Source organism: Xiphophorus maculatus, chromosome 6, assembly GCF_002775205.1.
Source record: "Xiphophorus maculatus strain JP 163 A chromosome 6, X_maculatus-5.0-male, whole genome shotgun sequence".
Taxonomy (NCBI): domain Eukaryota; kingdom Metazoa; phylum Chordata; class Actinopteri; order Cyprinodontiformes; family Poeciliidae; genus Xiphophorus; species Xiphophorus maculatus.
Genome location: NC_036448.1, coordinates 22422510 through 22443248, shown reverse-complemented (window position 1 = coordinate 22443248; position 20739 = coordinate 22422510). Strand labels below are relative to the sequence as shown.

The 20739-nt window shown below is 36.9% G+C and overlaps 1 protein-coding gene across 11 annotated transcripts in view; it reads right to left on the bottom strand.

The window, feature by feature from the left end:
- The window catches only part of ptprm (protein tyrosine phosphatase, receptor type M), a 197334-nt gene that overhangs the window by 47202 nt on the left and 129393 nt on the right, over positions 1-20739 (bottom strand). For 5 of the 11 annotated variants that reach the window (XM_023335485.1, XM_023335484.1, XM_023335486.1 and 2 more), the window contains 4 exons: positions 10222-10439; positions 6152-6232; positions 5068-5094; positions 513-524 (listed from right to left, as the gene is read on the bottom strand). In XM_023335485.1, coding sequence (XP_023191253.1) covers positions 513-524; positions 5068-5094; positions 6152-6232; positions 10222-10439 — 338 coding nt within the window. The remainder of the gene's footprint in view (positions 1-512; positions 525-5067; positions 5095-6151; positions 6233-10221; positions 10440-20739) is intronic. The other 6 variants (XM_023335487.1, XM_023335488.1, XM_023335493.1 and 3 more) reach the window with 2 other exon arrangements.

Here is a 20739-nt window from a genome sequence, read left to right as displayed (position 1 = left end):
ATACTGTTCTCCAGTCGGTGGCAGAAATGAGGCACAAATGCTTTTGGGGGGAGCCAGCGAATGATGGAGGATGTCCAAAAACATGGAGGAAGATGTGAGGAGGAGAGGGTGCAGTGGGGGCCACAGTGAGCATGTTGCAGCAGGCACCATCAGAAGCATCACAAAGACACAGAGTGGATTCAACCCCTGCCACCCAAACTTCCCTTGAACCATGAAAAATATTAAAAAGAAATATAAGTATTACATTTAATTAAAAACTAAATAATAGAAAGAACCCAGGAAGGGACACGGAGATGGGAGGAGAATGCATGGGATGATGCTGCCATGGGGCAATGTATGTATTTCGTCCATGCTAAGCTAATGGTAGCTTGGTGGTGAGATGCTAACATGTCCACTTGTCATGCAATCAACGTCAGAATGTCAGAAGCAGCCGGTTGTCGGCTTACTGTCTGAGTAAAAGAAAAAAACACCACCTCCTTCCCCCAACCCAGGGGCCACTTGGGAAAACTTACCATTAATGGGCACTTTTTAGATAGCAGATACATTAGAGGTTACGTATGTAAAGAGAAAGAGAGGAGAAGAGACAGGAGAGAGGGGATAAGCAACAATACAGCATGAGAACCTGTTACAGTAGAGTGTTTTAGAGCTACGCTAAAGGGCAAGATCACATGCCAGCTTTGTCCAAAGTGCCTATGTACAGTGCCTTGCAAAAGTATTCAAACCCCTTAGGCTTTTTTTTTTCACATTTTCTCACATTAAAATCACAAACCTCAGTGTGTATTATTGGGGATTTTATATGACAGACCAAGACAAAGTAGTGCATATTTATGAAATGGAAGGAAAATGACATGGTTTTCAACTCTGTCTGACAAAAATCTGAAAAGTGTGTCATGCTTTTTTGTTTTCAGCCCCCCCACCCTCTTCTCTGATAACCCTATTAACCAGACTCTTAATCAATAATTAGAGTCCACCTCTGCAGGTGTTCGGGTCAGATGAGACCAAAACTGAATGTTTTTGGCACACATGCAAAATGCTTTGTGCAGGGGAAAGCCGGCACTGCGCAACGCCCTGCTGGTAAAGGATGGTGGTGGCAGCATCATGCTGTGGGGAATTTTTTTTCCCCAGAAAGGAAAGGGAATCTGTCCAGAGGTGGGAGGATACAGACTTGAAGCTGGGGTTGAGGTTTACCTTCTAGCACAGGGGTCTGCAACCTTTACAGTCCAAAGAGCAATTTTTACTTTCAGTCCAGCTAAAAAACAAAATTGGTTTAAAGAACGAACTCTGTACTGTAACTGTAAAGCGCAACTATTTTATTCCCATTTTTAGGTTTTAATAAAGAAAATCATAAAAACATAAAAGATGATAACTATGTGTTTTTTTTCCTACGGGATGTTGATATATTCACATAATTTCCAGCCAATAATAAGGAAAACCGATCTAAAATAATGACTGGTACTATTAATTGTGTTTCCACTGTTGTGGAAATTAAATGAAATTAGTCCATGAAAAAAAACAAAAAAACAAACAAAAGAACATGGAAAAATTCTTTTAAAATGCATTTGTTTTTATGTTTATTTTTGAAAACTTCAGTTGCTTCTTCATTTTTTTGTCAGGTTTTAAGAGCCAGAGTGGAAGGTACAAAGAGCCACTTGCGGCCCCAGAGCCGCAGGTTGCAAACCCCTGTTCTAGCATGACAACGGCCCGGGTGGACAATGGCCTACTCAAAGTCCAGATCCACATCCACCAAAAAGTTTGTGGCAAATCTTAAAAATGTGTGTTAAGATGTGATCTCCATTCAATTCTGACAGAGCTTCAGGTGTTTTGTAAATCAAGTTAGTCAATAATTTCAGTTTTTACATAAGTAACATACCATAAAAAGGTTTGTTCACAATGTATTTACTCTTGGTTCTGAATTCAAAAAATGCCTTTGTTTTGAAATTATGATTAGTAAAAAAATAATAATAGATAAATCCAAGTGTAATATTTTGTAATCAAACAATGACTTTGTTGTTTATCAAATAAGAATCCAATCAAATACACTGATGTTTGTGGTTGCAACGTGACAAAGCGGGAAACATTTTAAGGGGTCTGAATACTATTTCAAGCCACAGTAGAAAGCCAAATAAAGACGGGGAAGGGTGCTGAGTGGATTGATGGCACAATTTCAAAAGTGCAAGACTTAAATTAAAAAAAAATAAAAGAATAAAATCAACAAAAGAAAATAAGGAAGTCGTAAATTTCAGGGAGAGAATAACCATGATTGTATTTGGAATTTGTTTGAGATGTCTGCTTTGCACATTTTAATGAAGCCAACAGACTATACTGACATTTTGTTTTATTTTTCTCCACTAATTGCTATAATTATATTTGCATGTGCTCTGTGGAAACACCTGCATTTACAGTTTATTCTTTAAAATTAATTTCTAAAATAATGCCTAAGGAAGAAGAAGAAAAAGTCTCATGTGATCTAATGAGATTTGATGGTTCACCTCATCTGACGAGACAACGCAGTGACTGAACGTGTCACAACTGGAAGCTTGCAACCTTTTCGAGGGGCCGCAGCGATGTGATGTTAATCATTTTGCGCTTCATTAAATGTGAAACTAACATAAAGCAGTTGTCATGCGGCGCAGTGATGAAACATACTGCTTTAATTTGCACTGGGGTGGAAGTAATAATAAAAATATATTTTTAAAAAAAACCCACAACTCAACAGTTGGTTTTGTGCTTAAAAATGCACAAATGGTTGCATGTTACTTTTTGCGTCTTTGTTCTGTGGCCTTGAGTGTTTAATTATTACGGTTCCAGTGCCCCACTTAGCTCAGAAGCAATGCTCGTAGAAAAGCATCTGCATGTGTGAGGAGCTGCACGAGGGCAGTAATAATTAACAGAGGAACAAAATGCTTTTTATGATTCCACTTTATCGCTGAACAAGATGTATAAACATGGCATAAAATAAGAAATAAAAGCCCAAAACAAAAACAAGTAGGTCAACAGCACTTCGCCAAAGGCAGGGGGAGCGACTTAAAAAAGAATAATAGAAAAGGTTGCTGTTGTTTTGGAAGGAGGGGAAGGTGGAGGGAGTTAAACGTCTAGAAAGGAGAGAGGGTAGGAAGATGAGGGCAGCATGGCTGATGTTTAACTTTACAACCACATCTCAATAAATTACAATTTCATCAATTTTATTTTAGTAATTAAGTTGAAATGGGGGAATCTGCTATATTATATAGATCCATCACACATAAAGTCAGTTTTTACAGCTAATAAAAACACAGAACTATGACTGAAAAGTGAATTGTACTGCACAGCGTATACATTCAGACTCTTTTAGCCATGAACTGCATGAATTACTGGAGTCTGTGGTTCTGCTGAGGTATTAAAGAAATTTGGGTTGCTCATCTCTTTTGGGTCTGGAGTTCCTAATTTTCTTCTTGACGATACTCCATAGACTCTCTATGTGGCCGATGGTCAATCAGGCAGAGTGACATTTGGTGATTAAGCCAGATATTAAATCCTTTTTGTAGTGCTGGGAGGTGAAGGGTCCTGCTGGAAAATGAATTCAGAGGATCTGACTTTGGACTTGATAAAACCAAGTGGACCAGCACCAGTAGAGGACATGGCTCCTTAAATCATCAATGACTTCACATCGGACATCCAGCAATTTAGATTCTGTTCTTTTACACTGGAACCTTCACCTCCAAATTATAAAATAAAACTTTCTTTGACATGAAAAGAGGACTTGAGACCCCTGAGCATCAGTCCTTTCTCTTTCCTCCTTAGCTCAGGAAAGACAACTGCACATATACCTTTTTAGCAGTTTTTCCTTCCACTCAACTTTAGAAGATATGCTTGGATACAGCACTCTCTAATAAACTACCCTCTTCAGCAAGTACCTATTGTGACCTGAAATGAGGCTGTCAGGAGTCTTCCCTGTGATCTACAATAACTCATAACTTCTACTGTTTATATTTTAATTAAGTATTATTATTTTTTATTAGTCCATAACATCACATTCCAGCCCTTTTTATTGTCTTATGTAATTTAAATTTAATTTGTTTGGTAGGGACAATGCACATTAACTGAAATTTCTGTAAATGTGCCAGAATTAACCAAAAGGCTATACAAACAAGGTTAAAATTAATTAAATACACTATTATTTTTTTCAATAAATGCAAAAAATTCAATCTATACTATCAATAAATACAAAACAAGGAAGCTACAACACAATTATCATAAAAAGTGTAAGTAGTGGTTCATGTCAGAAACACAGAGTAAGCACCAAAACGTTAATGCTCAGAGTGCAGTATCCAAGCATTTGAATGGAAAGTTAAGTGGTAGGATGAAATGCTTTTTAGTACTGCAACATTATAGTAAAACAATTTTGTTTTGTTGGTTTCATGTAATATTTACATTTTTTCAGAAGCTATTTTAGTATTCATTTGCTGTCAGCCATAATGGAAATTAAAAACTAAACTCTTTAATGCATCATTCAGTGTAAAAAAATTCCATACCACATCAGTTTTACTTAATTATATTACTAAAGTAAATGTTTTGTTCAATCATATTCTGATGTATTTAGTTGTACCTGTAAAGTGTTTGGGCCAAATGTTTGGATTTTGCTTTTCTAGAAAAACGGGGGCAACGAGGAAGTGTTTTAGTGCCTCTGTGCAGCTGCTGTGGAAAGATTTGCCGCCCCCACCGCCCTCCTGTTGCCCCCTAAACACACTCCCCCCACATGTCTAGTCCATGCATATGAGAGGTCAAACACGTAAGTGACATCACACGCACAACACACAATGCGGATGTGATGTAGTGAAGCCAGCCCCAGTGCGAGAGAGGAGCTCCCCCTGTTGGTCAAGGAGGAGGGAGGAAGGTGGGGTGTGGAAAGGGTTAAAAGAGGAGAGGAGGAAGCAGCAGGCAGGTATGGAGGTGAGGAAGCCATCTTTAGTTATCCAAGTTTGAAAATAATTTTAAAATGTGTGTTTTTTTGTTGGGTTTAGTTGTATGAATGCAACAGACTTTTACTGCAACAATAATTTGGAAGAAAAAAAAAAGAATTTATCTCACCTAAGATAGCCGTTGGCACAAAGGGATCTGCTCAAACGAGTGCAGATTGGAGGAGAAAAGAATGGCAGTGAAAAAAAACATCAAACCAATCCAAAATCAAAACTAAACACTGCAAAACAAAATTATACCAAGTATTTTTTTTGTCTAGTTTCAAGGTTAAATATCTGAAATAAGATAAAATTAACCTACAAGTAACTTTTCAGAAAGATATAGTTTTATTCAAGTGAATCAATAATAATGTTTTAGGTAAATAATTCCTTAATATTGATTTTTTTAAAAAGTACTAGTTCCACTGGCAGATTTTTTTCCACTTATAACATGGGAAAAATGTTATATGAAGCAAACTTCCAGTGGACTAGTACTGTTGTTTTTAAAATCACTATTAAAGATTATTATTAAACGTAAGCATCTATATCTTGCTGAAAAGTAAGTTACTTGTAAGTTAGTTTAGTCTTTTGGAAGTGTGATAAGAAAGTAGATCGAAAATACTTGGTAATATTTTGTGTTTTTGCAGTGAACAAATATGTCCTTTTTCCTGGTTTCTCGCCAAACAACACAATGAGAAATAGATTATGATTTTTGGAAAAGCTAATTATACAGCAAGTTTAGCTGATTATGAATCTAACTGACATTTCCTCCATCTAATCAATGGGCTGTGAAGTAATTACAAAAGACACACAATTATGGGTATTCTCTGTAGAAACTCAATCGAACATTTAATAATCCATCTTGGTGAGATGCTATAAAACATGATCATGGATGTAGCAGAGTGAAAACCCATCCAAACTTAATCTGTCTGCTTTCTCGTTGTGTAAGACCCTTTAAAAAAAAAAAGCATGTAAATATGTTGGAAAGGTTTATGTCACTTGTTGCAGGATCAGCTTGTAAATTATATTAAGAATGAAGATTCACAGAGAATGTGAAACTCATTAAAACTTGTGTAAAAATGCTGTCTCTTATTAATCTGTCGTGACATTTAATTTTCCTGATTTTATTAACTTAATATGTCAGCTTTGCTGTTCAGACTGCAACAGAAGCATTTTTTGGGTTTAGGATTTAACAGAGAAAAAGGTAACATGATTACCTGGGTAGTACGAGTTTGTGGGGATGGACGATGTCAGAGAGTTGGCTTTTGGCAGCGTGAAGGAGGAGGGGGATGACCCAGCTGCAGATGAAGCAAAACAGGACAAATTCACAACCGGTGTAAGAAAAAAACAAAAACTTAGGAGTTTCAAAGTGGCTTGTAAAAGTACTCATATTTTTTTATGCATTTCAGTGAAAGATCATATGCAAAGATAATACAAAACAGCAGGCAAATATAAATTGGAAGAAAAAAATCACTTGGTTTTCAAAATTTCTTACAACAAAAAATCTGAAAAATGTGGCATAATCCTGTCCTCGCTATATTTATGCTGAGATTAATTTACACACACATGAACTCTGTTCAATAATTTTCTGACTTCTGAAGGCAGTGTATTGCAAAGGATTTTATTTAGGGCTAACCTGGTAAAGGGGTCTAAATACAATTGCATGCCACACAGAAAGGTCTTGAAAAAAATCAATAATTTTCCTTCTTGCTCACAATTTTCCAATACATTCCCAATAAAAAACATCAGAAGAAATGTTCAAATGCTGTAAATATGCACTGAACATACTGTAAAAAAAAAAAAAATCAAATGTCTTACCTTCAGATAAAAAATACTTTAAGAACATTTCATTTCTCTTCTGCTACATTGTTGTGGTTACAAATATTTCTGAGACGCTGAAAATGAATTTTAATGCGGTCCACTCAAAGGGACCAGAAACCAAGAGAGTAAGAAGACTTAAATTTCAATATTTGTGCGATTTAAAATATTTTTAATGCTCTTGAATTTGAGTTAATTAGTTTTACTTCTACATACTGTGGAATTATTATTCAATTTCCCTTTAGAAAGTCCTAACTGCCTCCTCAGACTGGATTTTGTACGTTTTTCTGCTCAAATTCTCTAATTTTTCCGGTTTATGAAACCAAAAAGCAGACACAAAGCTGCTGTAGCGCTGGAACAAACCCTCCACCAGGACACCTTGTCCTTGTCTCTCTGGGTTCTGTTTTGCAGGCACTGCAAGAAGGGTGATTAGAGTCAGGAACTGCACCTATAGCCCTGGTGTCCTCTGCCCTGTGGGACCTACAGATTCTGTCTCTCCACCTGGGACATGAGCAGCATGTCCATTTTGTTATGTTCTCCACATACAATGTCAAACTTCCATGTAAAATGATTTTCAAACTTTAAAAAGTTGGATTTTTTCCACTTTGTGAACTGAGTTAATTAAAATGACTAACAACAAAACACTGATAGACGGTTGTATCAAAGTATTACTGGATACAAACAATAAGTAGCATAAAAGAGCAGAAAGTTTGATAGTATCTTTTATATACTTGCTGAAATTGACCGTCACTATGTTGACAGTGGTAAATAAACCATAACAGTAAAAAATAAAAATAAAAAAAAGTTAGAGGTTAGAGCAACAGTCCTAATAATACTAATAATTTTGAACTTTCAGATATGCATTTGAACTGCTTTTTTATAGAGGACGGGATGAAAATACAACTTACAGTTTCAAAAACATTCAAAACAAGTCTGAATTTATGGTGGATCTCTTCCAAACCCAACAAGGTCAAACCATATAAATATATAATATACTCAGATATATGTACACACTTCACTTTTGGAGCAATAAACAGGCTTCTGGTGTAATTCTGGTTGGATTTTGTCCCTTTGTCTACTCCTATTAGACATGGTAGTGTTCATTTAAATTGGTCGGCTCCCTGGCACTGAGCCTGGATTTAAGCATATTCAGTCATTTTGGTACGATTCCAGAAGCTTTAGCTTGATTCTGTTTCCAAAAGCAGTTTTGATGGGTGCCTAGGATCTTTGTCCTGTAGCATCTGTCTAGCTGGACAGAGAACATCTGTTTTTCCAAAAATATTTGTGCTAAAAAAGGTTATTATATAAAACAAAACTTTTTTTAAGATTCATATGATACTATAATGTCATTTCCACATTAAAAACATTCCTGGAATGTTGCTTTGATTCTATCATGCATGTTTGAAATGTTTTTTAAATCTCCCATGGCAACCATTACAGAGTGCCTAAACATTTACTCATTCAGTGCGTCGCTTATTTACTCAAAGTTCTTCCTTGGAGATGCGGTCCCCAACTGAGCTCCTCCAGACTAGCGGCAGCAGCAATTAGTAAACACCTGGCAGAACTGCAAGGCTGCTGAGCTCATTGTACAAGCTACTTCTCAGTGCAACGCTACTAGAAACTATGTAAAGGCTTAACGTAGTTGTGATGACAAACTGAAGGCAGATGTTGGATAGAATAGGAGCTTCTTAAAGAGACAGGGGTCAATTTCAAGGGATCAAATTGCAGTCAAATTTATTTTAACTTAAAAAATTAAAAACCAAAAGCTGGTCAAAAAAGTGCAATTGTTGGAATGCCAATAACAATTTTTTACCTCCCTATTGACAAGGTTATAAATCATTCCTCACATGTGTTTTTCAAATGATGTTTTCAAGTTGCATTGGTTCAATGAAAACAATCACATATGCCAATAATTTTCACTCTGGGAGAATAACAGCAGATAATAATTCAAACTTATGCATCAAATTCTTGATTTTGAATCTTAATATTGATTTATAATTTCCCTGAAAAAAAAAAAGATGAGTTCAATGCCTCATTAACAGCCCTAATGACTGCATGCAACCTGGAATTCAAAATCTATTTTCTCAGATGATTGTTAGAAAATGTCCATCACAGCAAATTTAAAATAAAGCTCTTAAGTATCTAATAAGACTAATACATTACTTGCATGCAGTCTTCATACAGAAAATAACCACAGTGCTTATGTGGGCTTATATGTAATATTTATTTAAGCAATTAGGGTGCTGTCAGTTTCTCTCTGGATAGCCATTGTCTTTTCATCCAACATCAACAACTGCTGAGCGTAGCACGGTTTGGGTTTTGAGGACAGTATGTTCAGGAATATAATCTGTCATGTGTAATGTTTTGAGCCTAAATGACACTCCTGACAGTAATGTAAGGTCACAGAGAGTGAGAAGACTTCACAATGACAGGCAGAGTGCAAAATGAAGCAGTTAAATCATTTACGCTGGCAGACAGAAGGGCCAGATTTGAACAAGTACCCCAACAGACAGTTAATCAAGGTCAAAGCATCTTTGGGGCTCAGCCCCCAGAAAGGAGCAGAAACAGAGGCTGTGGTTGGGGTTTTAATCTGATGGTTTTGGGGCTGGGATTATAGCAGGTCAAGCTCCGGGTGAACGATTTAGCTCAGCTGTCTATCAACATAACCTGAGGAAAACTAATAGGTTTGCAGCAAGAGAGCAAATGTGGTGTGTTTACTTTGGTTGGCAGGTGGATTGGACACAGCACGGCGCTGAGTTTATGACCTGAAGACAGACTTCTGGCTTGTCTAATGTTTACTGATAAGCTCTGAGGTCTGGTTTGGGATTTGATGATGGCTTAATTATTGATTTAACTACCAGACTCCAAGCAGACTGTTAACAAGGATTTTCTAAAGCGTTTTCACCATTAAACAAGCAATGGTAATTCTAGAGGTAAATTTAAAGCATTGCAGAATTAATTGAACAAATCTGATCTGAGAAAAGAAGGAATTTAAAAAGCAATGTGAGAAATGAAGCTATGATTAAAGTAGTAACAGGAATCAAACTATCTTTTTAAAATGAAAGTTGTTTTGTCACATTTAATTTAGATTCTTCTAAATGATTCACAGAAATTCATCCATTTCACTTCAAGTGGCTTTTGAAAAGTCAGATTATTTGAACAGAATTAGAGAAATTTGTGTTAGATTAAGTAAAATCAAAAATAGAAGTTCCTTGTTAAAAAAATTATGGGATGTACTTTTTATAGCTGCATTGAACAATGAAAAGAACACTTAAGAAAAAGATACAGAGTGTTGACTTTTTTTTTTCTTGTTGGGGAATTCAAACTAAAGCTGTGCTTTAGTTTTAGCTTCACGTTTATACCACTTGCTGATGATTCAGTTCAGATTTGATATAAGTACCTTAACCTCTACCTTAGTGATTTTACAAAAACAAAGATAAACCAGAGCACCTACATGGAGCCATCTTACCTCGGCCGTTCAGGGTGAGGGTGCACTCACTCCGGCCGTTGAGCGTGAGTGCGCATTCGCTGCGGGTGTTCAGGGTGTGGTTGTGCGTATCCATGAAGGACAGCGCCTCGTCGCAGTTGGTGCCCTGCTCTGTGTAGTTTTTGTCCATGGAGTTGACCATAACTGTCATCTCTTGGCGGGTGCTGTTCAGTGTCTCCTTTCGCTTCTTGGCCAATTTCCTTTGTGGCAGGGGAAACAAACAAAAAGCACCCAATCAGACCTTTGTGGACATAATGACCCCCCAAACACCCAAATTGATCTGATATGAGGCCGGTAGCAATGACTAATCAATGTAATGAGATGGCTGGGATAATCTACCCTGGGCTGAACCACATTAGTTTTTATTTGGCTTATCCAAGCTGAGGAAAGTATAAATCCTTAGGAAGATCTGACACTATAACCCAAATATATCAGTGGTCCTGATGATTTAAAATTAGCTTATATTATTTTGGGGCAGACGTATTAGAGCTGTGAACACTGAACTGAAACAGTCAACCTGTTTATACTGACCCACTTCAAGTTGATGTGTTATAGCAAGCAGGTCCCAGTTCAACCAACATTAAAGCTATGTATTCAGAAAAATCCATACAAAGGTGCACACAAATACAATTAATTCATAATATGTAAAAGCAATTGAAAAATTTGTTTTATTAGCATCTCGAAACAAAGCAGAGTCGTGTCCTTTGCGTGATCTATCCTACACAAGAAATGTTTTCTGGTCTTTAAAGACCAATGTTTTTATTCAGATTACTGAACAACAGGGGTCACAACCTCCTGTGATTTTTTACTTCAGGCTGTTAGACAATAACTTCTATTGATTTCCTTTGGGCATCATAATATTCTTGTACAGAGATGCCTTTTATTGATTTCTCAGGCTGCAAATCATGAGGCACAAAAATGTTTGCTTTTTTGTACATAATCTAACCTCACTGTGAGCTTATTCTCTCCTTAAAAACTGAAAAACTGATTCTGGTCCAATATAAACGTGAAATAAATAAATAAATGTGCTTAAGATTATGAGGACTATAAATCCTAACAGGTATGTGATGTTATGTTTTTGGAGCTCAACTTAAAAGATGCAAATTTAACTGGTACATTAAGATGCTACACGCCAGCATGCTAGCTAACACGTACGATTTAAAAGTTGTGGCAATGACAATAACGTTACAGAATTACTCAACATCATGCCAAGATTTGCATATTTTCTGTCTACACTGATGAAGACTGACTGGCATACTGATTTCCTGGGATAGCTCCAACCGCAGGGCAGTCTGACCAACTTTCTGATTAATCATTTTTTCATTGATTTTAATGGCAAAGGTACATTTCTCTCTCTTAACACAGAAGAAGCACACTGTACATTTACAACCTTGAGTAACATACTTTACAAAATAGAAGCAGAAGCAGACTGATTGGACTTGATGTTTGACTATATGTGTTTAATGTTTGACTAGATACGCCAATATAAAGTACAGACCAAAAGTTTGGACACACCTTTTAATTCAATGAGTTTCCTTTATTTTCATGACTATTGACATTGTAGATTCACACTGAAGGCATCAAAACTATGAATAACACATGTGGAAATATGCACTAAACAAAAAAGTGTAAAACAACTGAAAATACCCCTTATATTCTAGTTTCTTCAAAGTAGCAACCTTTTGCTGTGATTACTGCTTTGCACACACTCTGCATTTCCTTGATGAGCTTCAAGAGGTCGTCACCTGAAATGGTTTTCACTTCATAGGTGTTGCCCTGTCAGGTTAATAAGTGGGATTTCTTGCCTTATAAATAGTCATGAAAATAAAGAAAACCCATTGAATTAGAAGGTGTGTCCAAACTTTTGGTCTGTACTGTATGTGTTAAAAACATTTTCACGATCAGATTTTATTTAACATGGCTTTTAGACAATAAAGATGTTCACTAAACCAGCTAATTCTCAATGCAACAATAAACTTACACAATTTTACAAAGTATTTTTGGTTTAGTTTCTAGTGCAAATATTTTAATACACTTGAAGTAAGACAAAACTAACTTAAAAGAAACCTTCCAGCAAGTTTCAAGAGTACGTAAGGTTATGGTGAAAAATAAAAAGCACTACTTTCTTCCTAAAAAGTTACTTGTAAGTTAGTTTTGTCTTATTTCAAGTGTTTTAAGATATTTGCCCTAGAAAGCAGACCAGAACTACTTGGTAAGATTTTGTGTTTTTGCAGTGTAAAGACTAAATTTGCTATCCGTTAACCCTGTTTAAAAGCCTCCTGAAGCTGACCCCAACTTTTGACATTATTGTTATGGTATTTTGGCAATAAACGCTGCCTTACCGTGCCACCCGATGAGACAATTTTCATATAGTTTTATGCACGATGTAGTAAAAAAAAGTGGAGCAAACAGCATGAGAACTGAAGTAATAGCCACATCTGATGTCTGCCGCTGCTCTGTAGCTGGAAGGGAGCGAGCGGTGTAAAAATTAACTATGGCAACCCTCACACTGATTCTCGCACTTTGTTACTCTCTGCGTGACCCCCTTTCCCTATCTGAATTGAAGCCTCTCTGGCGGACAACTGCTGTCTAATGATGCTCTCCTGCTGCTTTGTTTTCGCAAATCTCCTCTGTTTATTCAATTTTGTCACTGTCTCATGCCATATGGCAACAGACTCCCGCTGCCTTCAAACAGCCATTTGCTCTGAAGGCCACGACGTGAAGCTAATAGCGGATCCATTCTTCAGAAAGCCGAGTGACAAAGTAGTTACATTTTCCCAAGCTGGACTCACTTTTTGTCTTTAATCTGCAATTAGAGCCAGGAACAAAATGGCAATCTTGTCGCTCTTTTTCCCATTATATCTCCATAATGTAGTAAGGAGTGAGGAGGGGAGAGGTTAGCTCCATGTACCCCAGGCGATATTGAGACTGATTCAGCACTGTGTGCACTCATGGAGGAGACTATTAAGAACTATTGTGAGGCTGGTTTTAAAACTGTATCACTGTTCTTATTCTCACAAAGACTTGGATTTCCTCTTTTCCTGGCCTGTGTGACAGTTGAAGCGAGAACACTGAAGATAAATGAGGCTGCACAGGCACCAGTGCCAAAAATGAGGAAAGCGCCAGTAATACTAGGATGTTTGCAAGGCACTGTGGGTGTTAGATGAAGATTAATTGGCATGCTATTCTTTCCTCATTTGTGGAAGGGAAGAAAAATTAACGATAGAAGACTATAATACTGAGTCTGATATGCAAAGAGAGAGAGTGAGAGGACGTTTACGGTGGATTGTTTGTTTAAGTTGATAAATGTGCCCATTTATAATATCTCCGGTTGGTTATTGCAAAGAGATCTTAACAAGAAATTTAAAGTAGCAACTGCTGAACAATAAAACAAGATATTTTCCTATTGAATGACGAGCATTTTTATTTGGAAAATGAGACAGCAGAAATGTTTGAGGAAGTAAAGAGTGAGCCAACACTTCAGGTAACTATTACTAGGCAATCCTCATTAGAAGATGTGTGCAGTTCAGTTCAAGACAGGCATGGCATATCTAAGCAAACTGGACTCATACCTCGATGAGTTCACTAAAAAAAATAAAAACGCAAGCAGATTTTCTGTCAGAATGCCAGGATGTCTGTTCATTTGGAGTTTAACACGGCTGCAACTTCTAACAGAGGAGCTTCAAAACATTAAGCTCAGCATGGTGGGGCTCATTTCAGTGTCAGAATGGCCTAAACCTTGTGACATTGTAACAAAGAAGGCTTCATTAAACGATCCGGATAAACATCAGACGTGCACGTTTTTTTTATTTGACTGACGTCCAGCAGGGAGGAGCAACAGAAGCATCTTTGATTAACTCAGTGGGGGGATTTCAGTGGGTGTGTACTGAGCTTTATTTCAAACCTCCCTCCAACCATGTTTAAACTATGCCATGTAATCACTTCTCCTGTTTTCCTGGATACTTTGAAGCCATTTTAACAGAGAAATGGTCATTTTCACCGAATGCCTCATAAACGTAAATGTTGTCCATTTAAAAAGTACCTAACAATATGAGTGTTGGGTACATTTTTCACTTTATCGTCACACTTTAATGTTTCAGATCATCCAGAGTAAATTCCAAATGTGGTTTTCAAAACAACAACCTGGCTCTGTACCTGAATAAGACATCCTCACTTCAAGTCATAAATTAATGTTCATTAATCACCTTTTATTGTAAAGCTGAGTTCCCTAAATCATTCCAATAGAATCAATCTGACAGTATGAAGTAGGTTAACGGATTCCCCCGCACCCCCCAGAAAAACAACCCTGAAGAACAAATCAGAGGTTTTGACATTCATCTGCCTAGAAAGCCATTTCAAAGCCATTTCAAAGACTTTGGGACTCCAGAGATTTACATTGACAGTAATTATCCATAAATCAAGAAGAGGTGAAATGGTGATGAACCTTTCCATGATAGGCTGGCTACCAAAATTACTCCAAGACTGCATGAACAACTCATTTAGGAGGTAATAAAAACAGTAAAATAAAAACAGAAGATTATTTAAAGCTGAGATTTTCAAAGTATGGAGTACGCCTTCCCTCCTGGGTGCGACACGAGGAAAAAAATAAGCCAGAAAAAAAAAATAACTGCGCACATTTAGCCAACTTGAACAAGCCCATGCCAAAGACCATAAATGTATGCATATATATTTTTTGTGTACCTAAAGCTACAGTGAGTGATGATTCTGGGCCAATCAAAATTAAATAAAAATGACTATGACTGTTTAAAATTTGTCTCCTACTGGGCTGGATCTCAAGATGCTTCTCTTCCACAGTGAGGTCTGCCAAGAGGTGGTAGCTAACGGCACTTTGAGACGATGACGACTCTGGCGTCATTTCGAGATCAAAAGGCCCATCAAGTATGATGGACAAGTCACATGAGTTTTTCTTGCAAATAGTTAAATGAACTGCAGTTACAGCAGAAAGTAGTTCATATTTTTACCACTGCAACCTGGCTCTGTTACTGAGCCAGGTTGTGTCAAGTGTCATGTCTTAAAAGGACATGACACTTGAAGCGTCATATCATGTGGAGCTATGCAGAGCTAAAGCAAGTAAACCCCACAAGATCAGTGAAATATATGAACGAAAAATCAAGAATAGCAACAACAAAAAATTTTTTTACACATACTTTACACATGTAAGCATTTTATTTATGTGTTTTTTAAATTTCTACCAAATTTCTATAAGAGTTTTTCACAAGACTCCTCACTGGCTTAGTTAAAGCCAGTGTTTATGATTCATTGATAAGAAACTGGGAAAAAATAGCATCCATGGTAGAATTTCAAGATAAAACATGATGCTGGCCTCACATTGAGTAGATTGTAGAAAACATCATGGTCCAAAAAATATTTTGTGGACAGCTGAAATAAAAGTGGAACTTTTCTAGAAGGTGTCTGTCTTTGTGTAAAACTAGCAGAGCATTGGTGTTGATAGTTTGATGGTTCTAGCCTGCTTCACTGCTTCCGGGCCTGGACATCTAGCCATAATTGATGGACCCATGAATTTTGGTCTCAAACAGAAAATCCATAAGGAGAATGTCGGAGCTTCCCTTTGCGATTCAAAGCTCAAGTGCAACTGAGTTTTGAAGCAGACGGATTTGGAGTGGTCCAGTCAAAGTCTGAAATTAAATCTGATTAAGATGCTCTAGCATGACCCTAAATGGGCTGCTTAAGCCAGAAAATCCTATTATGCGCTGAATAAAGTCAATTCCCCAAAGACAAAAATAATGAAATCCAACAAAAAAGCAAGTACTGATAAGAAAAACATCTGTAAAAAGGGCAAATATATTTTCACTGCATTGTAAAAGCAGCACTCCCCGTAGGTCAGCCTCCCTCAACAATATAGTACTGCTTATGCTTGATAATGCTGTTTTTTTTTTTTTAAAACCAGATCAATTCTCACACAGCACCCTCTTGGCCTGCTCGAGGTGTTTTCTTTTTTCTTCTACCTCATCAAGATGCAGAGCTTGTAGGTTCAAAACTCTTCGAGGCTTGTACCAATTAATACAATTCTCGCCACATGTTCAACTTGTAAAGTTTAATGAAGGTGTTTGCCTCAAGCACTTTGTCTTAAACATTGCTACATTTAGTACAACCCTCTTCCTGTCACCTAGTGCAGTGGGAGTGATTATTAAAACTGACATATGGAAAGATGGTAATAATGTCGGAATAATGAGTTATATGTAGGTGAAATTGCAGGCTCTTCAATTTCTACATAAAGCCTTACTTTAGGTAGAGGAAGGCATATTTTTTTTAGTATTTACACACATTATTTCATTTTCAAAAAGTTGTCAGTACCTGGTATCTATAAACTGACAATTTATTTCAAATAACATGTTTTAAATAAGTTGATACAGTACACCCTTGATATTCACAGGGCTTAGGGACCAAAACTGCCCAAAAGTAACTAAAAGCAGTGAATACTAGACACCCCCTCTAAAAACAGACTATAACTGCCTATTTTAATAGTTAAAACACCAAACATATTTTAATATGCATTAATATAGACAGTATAAATTGTGTTAGCACTACTGCAGAAGTTAGTATTTACAGTCTTCCTTGTCTCTGCTTTTGGGGGTACAGCCAATCAGCAACAAGGAAAATGAATGGCTCTCCTGGATTGGCTGGTTTGCAAATGTCAGTTAACAGCAAGAGCGGTAGCTCTGTGTCTGTATTTCAGCTTCCCAACCTGAATTTTCTTGAAAATATATGAGATATGCCGTATGAAAAGGCAGAATTTGGAGTTACATTCCACAGTCAGTATATGAATCTGTAAATACTAAACCGCAAATAGGCAGAAGTCAACTTTAAACTGCAAAAACATGGTCTCTGTTTCCAGTAGAAATTACTTAACTTTCAGTGCAATAATAAGTTTATGAGTCAGAATGTCTAATACTTTGTGGCTCTATTTAACCAGAGTAACAGCCATTATCCACAAACAGAAAACATATGGTGAACTTTTCTTGGAGCGGCCGGTCAAGTAAAATTATTTCATGAGAAATTTAAAATGTTCGTTATTCATTTACCCTTTTAGTAACGCTTTTCTTCAGTTGTAGTTATTACATCTCTACATAATATTTACATATTATGTATCTTAAAGAGCAAACAAACATGCATTCAATGGTACATCTAAGGACTCTATAACCACATCACATACCTAAAGTTTAGGAACAACAAGAAAATACAGACAGCCGATTGAGAGAGTGGCACACTAAGTGTGTTTTAACTGAACTTCACTGCTACTTGATGGATGAATCCAGTTCTCATGGGGATAAAGACCCAATCACAACTTCTGCCCTGTGCCAATTGATCTTTCTTGTCCCCAAGCAGCAGCATGCAAAGCAGCCGGTGCAGCCACCTGATTAAAAGGCAGTCATATATTTGATCGAACATGTAACCGCATTCCTAATGAGCGCTCTGACTGATGTTGTGATGGGCGTGGGCCCTCACAGTCACCTCTGGCGGTAAACCCAAAGTGCATATTTTTTGGCCGTCTGTAGGATGTTCTCGTGGCTTTAAACGACTTTGATGAATGCGTCGGAACATTAATGGGTTTCATCAATCATACACGTGTTGTCAGTTTATGACTGGCAACACAGTTCCCATCAGAGCTGAGGAAGAGACTCAGGAGAAAGTGCAAAAGATGGTCTGCAATTAATAAAGCAACACAAACTTTGGGTTTGTGTAACATGTTTGCTAAATTTGACTGGCTGATTGAACGAAAACTTGCATGCAATATTTATTGTATACATTGTTAGGCATTAATGTTGTCGTATTTGTGTATCTGGACTTGCCTATTTGCAATTTTTTGATCCACATGAATGCAATAAAACAGCTTTTTATGTTGTAGTTCTTCTGTCAATCATTTTAACATATTCAGATCTTGAAAGACGTAAATAAATTTGCAATGGCCTTTAAATTTCTTGTTGCTGATCAGTTCACCACTGTATTTTCCAATTTTAAATGCTTTTGATTGTTGGATTTCACAATATCAACACAAAAAAGACAAAGCTGAAGGAGATGGTTGCAAAAGAAGGATTGTAGCTTTACAAAACTCAAGGATTTATTTTGTCATAACTTGCTTTCCAAAGCAATGTGTATAAACATTTTGAAAACACTTGATACAAGCACAAGTTGGTAGAGGCAAAACTATTATGCCAAGGTCTGAAACACACAAAGTAGACCCAAAATATTTAGTTCACTTAAATGGAAATTGTTTGGAATTGTGATATTTTACTACAAACAACATACTTGTATATGTAGTATAATGTACGTTTTCACATGTCTACTTGTCTACATTTTTCTAAAATACCAAATAATATTTTTTGGAAGTTAACCCAAGAAAAGTCAGTCAAAAATGTCAGATAAATTTCACACAATAAAATATTCAATGCACTATCTGATGCAATCAGCTGGGTTTCTTTAGATAAACTTTTTAAACTACTTTGAATAATTAACTGAGCTTATTCTACCATTTGATTCACAGCCTGACCCTTTAATGTTAGCAAAGTGTTTCCACTACACTCCCTGGTTTTTGTAGAACATGCATGAACAAGCAACATGGCTGTGTTAACATTGTAAGCAGTTTTATAAGATTTGCCACAAGAGATTACCCTCTGTAAAGCACTTCATGTAACACTTATGGGAATAAAGTGCTCTGCGAAATAATGTTAAGCTGATTGATTGACAAAGAAGCACCAACCACTACACTTATTAAAGTAATGCTGTTTTAAATCGAGTTAGTGGGCTGTAAGTGTTAGAGAGCTGACTGCAGCTTCTACCTGAGCAACATGAGCCTGTTGTGAATGAAGATTTATATTCTATCGAATAAACTCTCTTGAAAACCGCAGCAACATTTGCCCTATGTCTTTGCTTAAGTCTTCACATCATAATTAAAATAGAGCAATGTTGCAAACAAATGTTGCTTTGTTGAGCACATTCCACATATACAGCTCTAGAAAAAAATAAGATCCCACTGAACTGAGTCCCATTGGAAACTTCATAGTTCTTCCATCAAATATTGATTCCTGAACTCTTCCCGAGTTAAAACATTAGTATTGTTGTTTCTACTGTAAATGAATATGAACTTGTTTTCTTTGCATTATTTGAGGTTTGAAAGCACTGCATCTTTTTTGTTGTTTTGACCATTTCTCAATTTCTGCAAACAAATACAAAATTTTGTGCTTTGAATTTCAGAGACATGTTGTCAGTAGTTCATAGAATAAAAGAATAATGTTAATTTTACTCCAACATAAACCTATAAATAGTAAAATCAGACAAACTGATCATTTTAAGGGGTCTTTTTTCAGAGCTGTAGATTTTAACATTTTGTGTGAATTTTATTATATCATTCAACTGTCATGTGTCAAGTAAAATTCTGGGGAGATGCTGAAAAACATCTTGAAGGAGCGAGAAAATCCCACACTGTAACCAGAAATGCTTCAATTTCAGCAGATGTTTTCCTAAACTAACAGAACAACACAATGTTATACCAGTAGCCTAAAGAGTCCTGACCCCTCTTATTCCTCTTTTCACGCTAAGTGGCATTTGTTTTTCACCTTAAAACCATAAACCTATGCTCTCCTCAATAAACTGCATGAAGTAAGGACATCTGTATCCAATAATAAAACAGCAAACAATGCTGTGCTTCCTTTTTTGACTATTTGACAGCCAAACAATCTCTCCCTGCACAGTTATGGCCATTGTGCTAGCTCGTGGCTTTGAAGACGCCACTCCGCTAAGTCATCGGGGCTTTGTGTTCAAGACAGCTGTGATCTAACATGAGTGACACGCCGAGTATTCAGAGTAGTATTATCTCCAGGTGTATTCTGAGATGTTCTTTGATGTGAGTCAGCCTCCATTCTTTTCTCTGATCACAGCCCATCTCAAGACAGATTAGTCGGCATCCATCACAAAGGCCGTGCAGAGGGGAGCCGACGAGCTACGGCGGGGAAGGCAGAGCCGCAGAATAAGCTTCTTTACCATTAAATGGTGTGATGTCAAATCATCTGTATTTTTCGGAAGCAGCAAGATTGGTTGGGGCTATTGTTTCATGATGTTAGAGGCATGGAAATAGAAAAGCAGCTAATCTGTGATCACATCCTGCCAGCTAAAGACACAACTCCACTATCATCATAGAGAGTCAATGGCATGGATGTGCATCGGATGCCAAAAAACATGCGTTGAACATAAGCAAAAAAGGATGTTGGGGGTAAAGAAAAATTCAAAAATGATCGCATGCAGATTGAGTTTAATCAATATGGCCAACATATTTGCTCATCCTTAAGTTTCTGGGGTAATAAATGTGGTTAGCTCCACACAGACTTATTTATCCAATCTTAGTAGGTTGGAAAAATATTCGGACAAACTTACTGAAGTCCTGCACAGAACTGAAGCATAAAAGTGCTGTGATGGGCACCTCAAAAACTGCAGTTTTGACAAGTCAACGGAGATGAAACCACT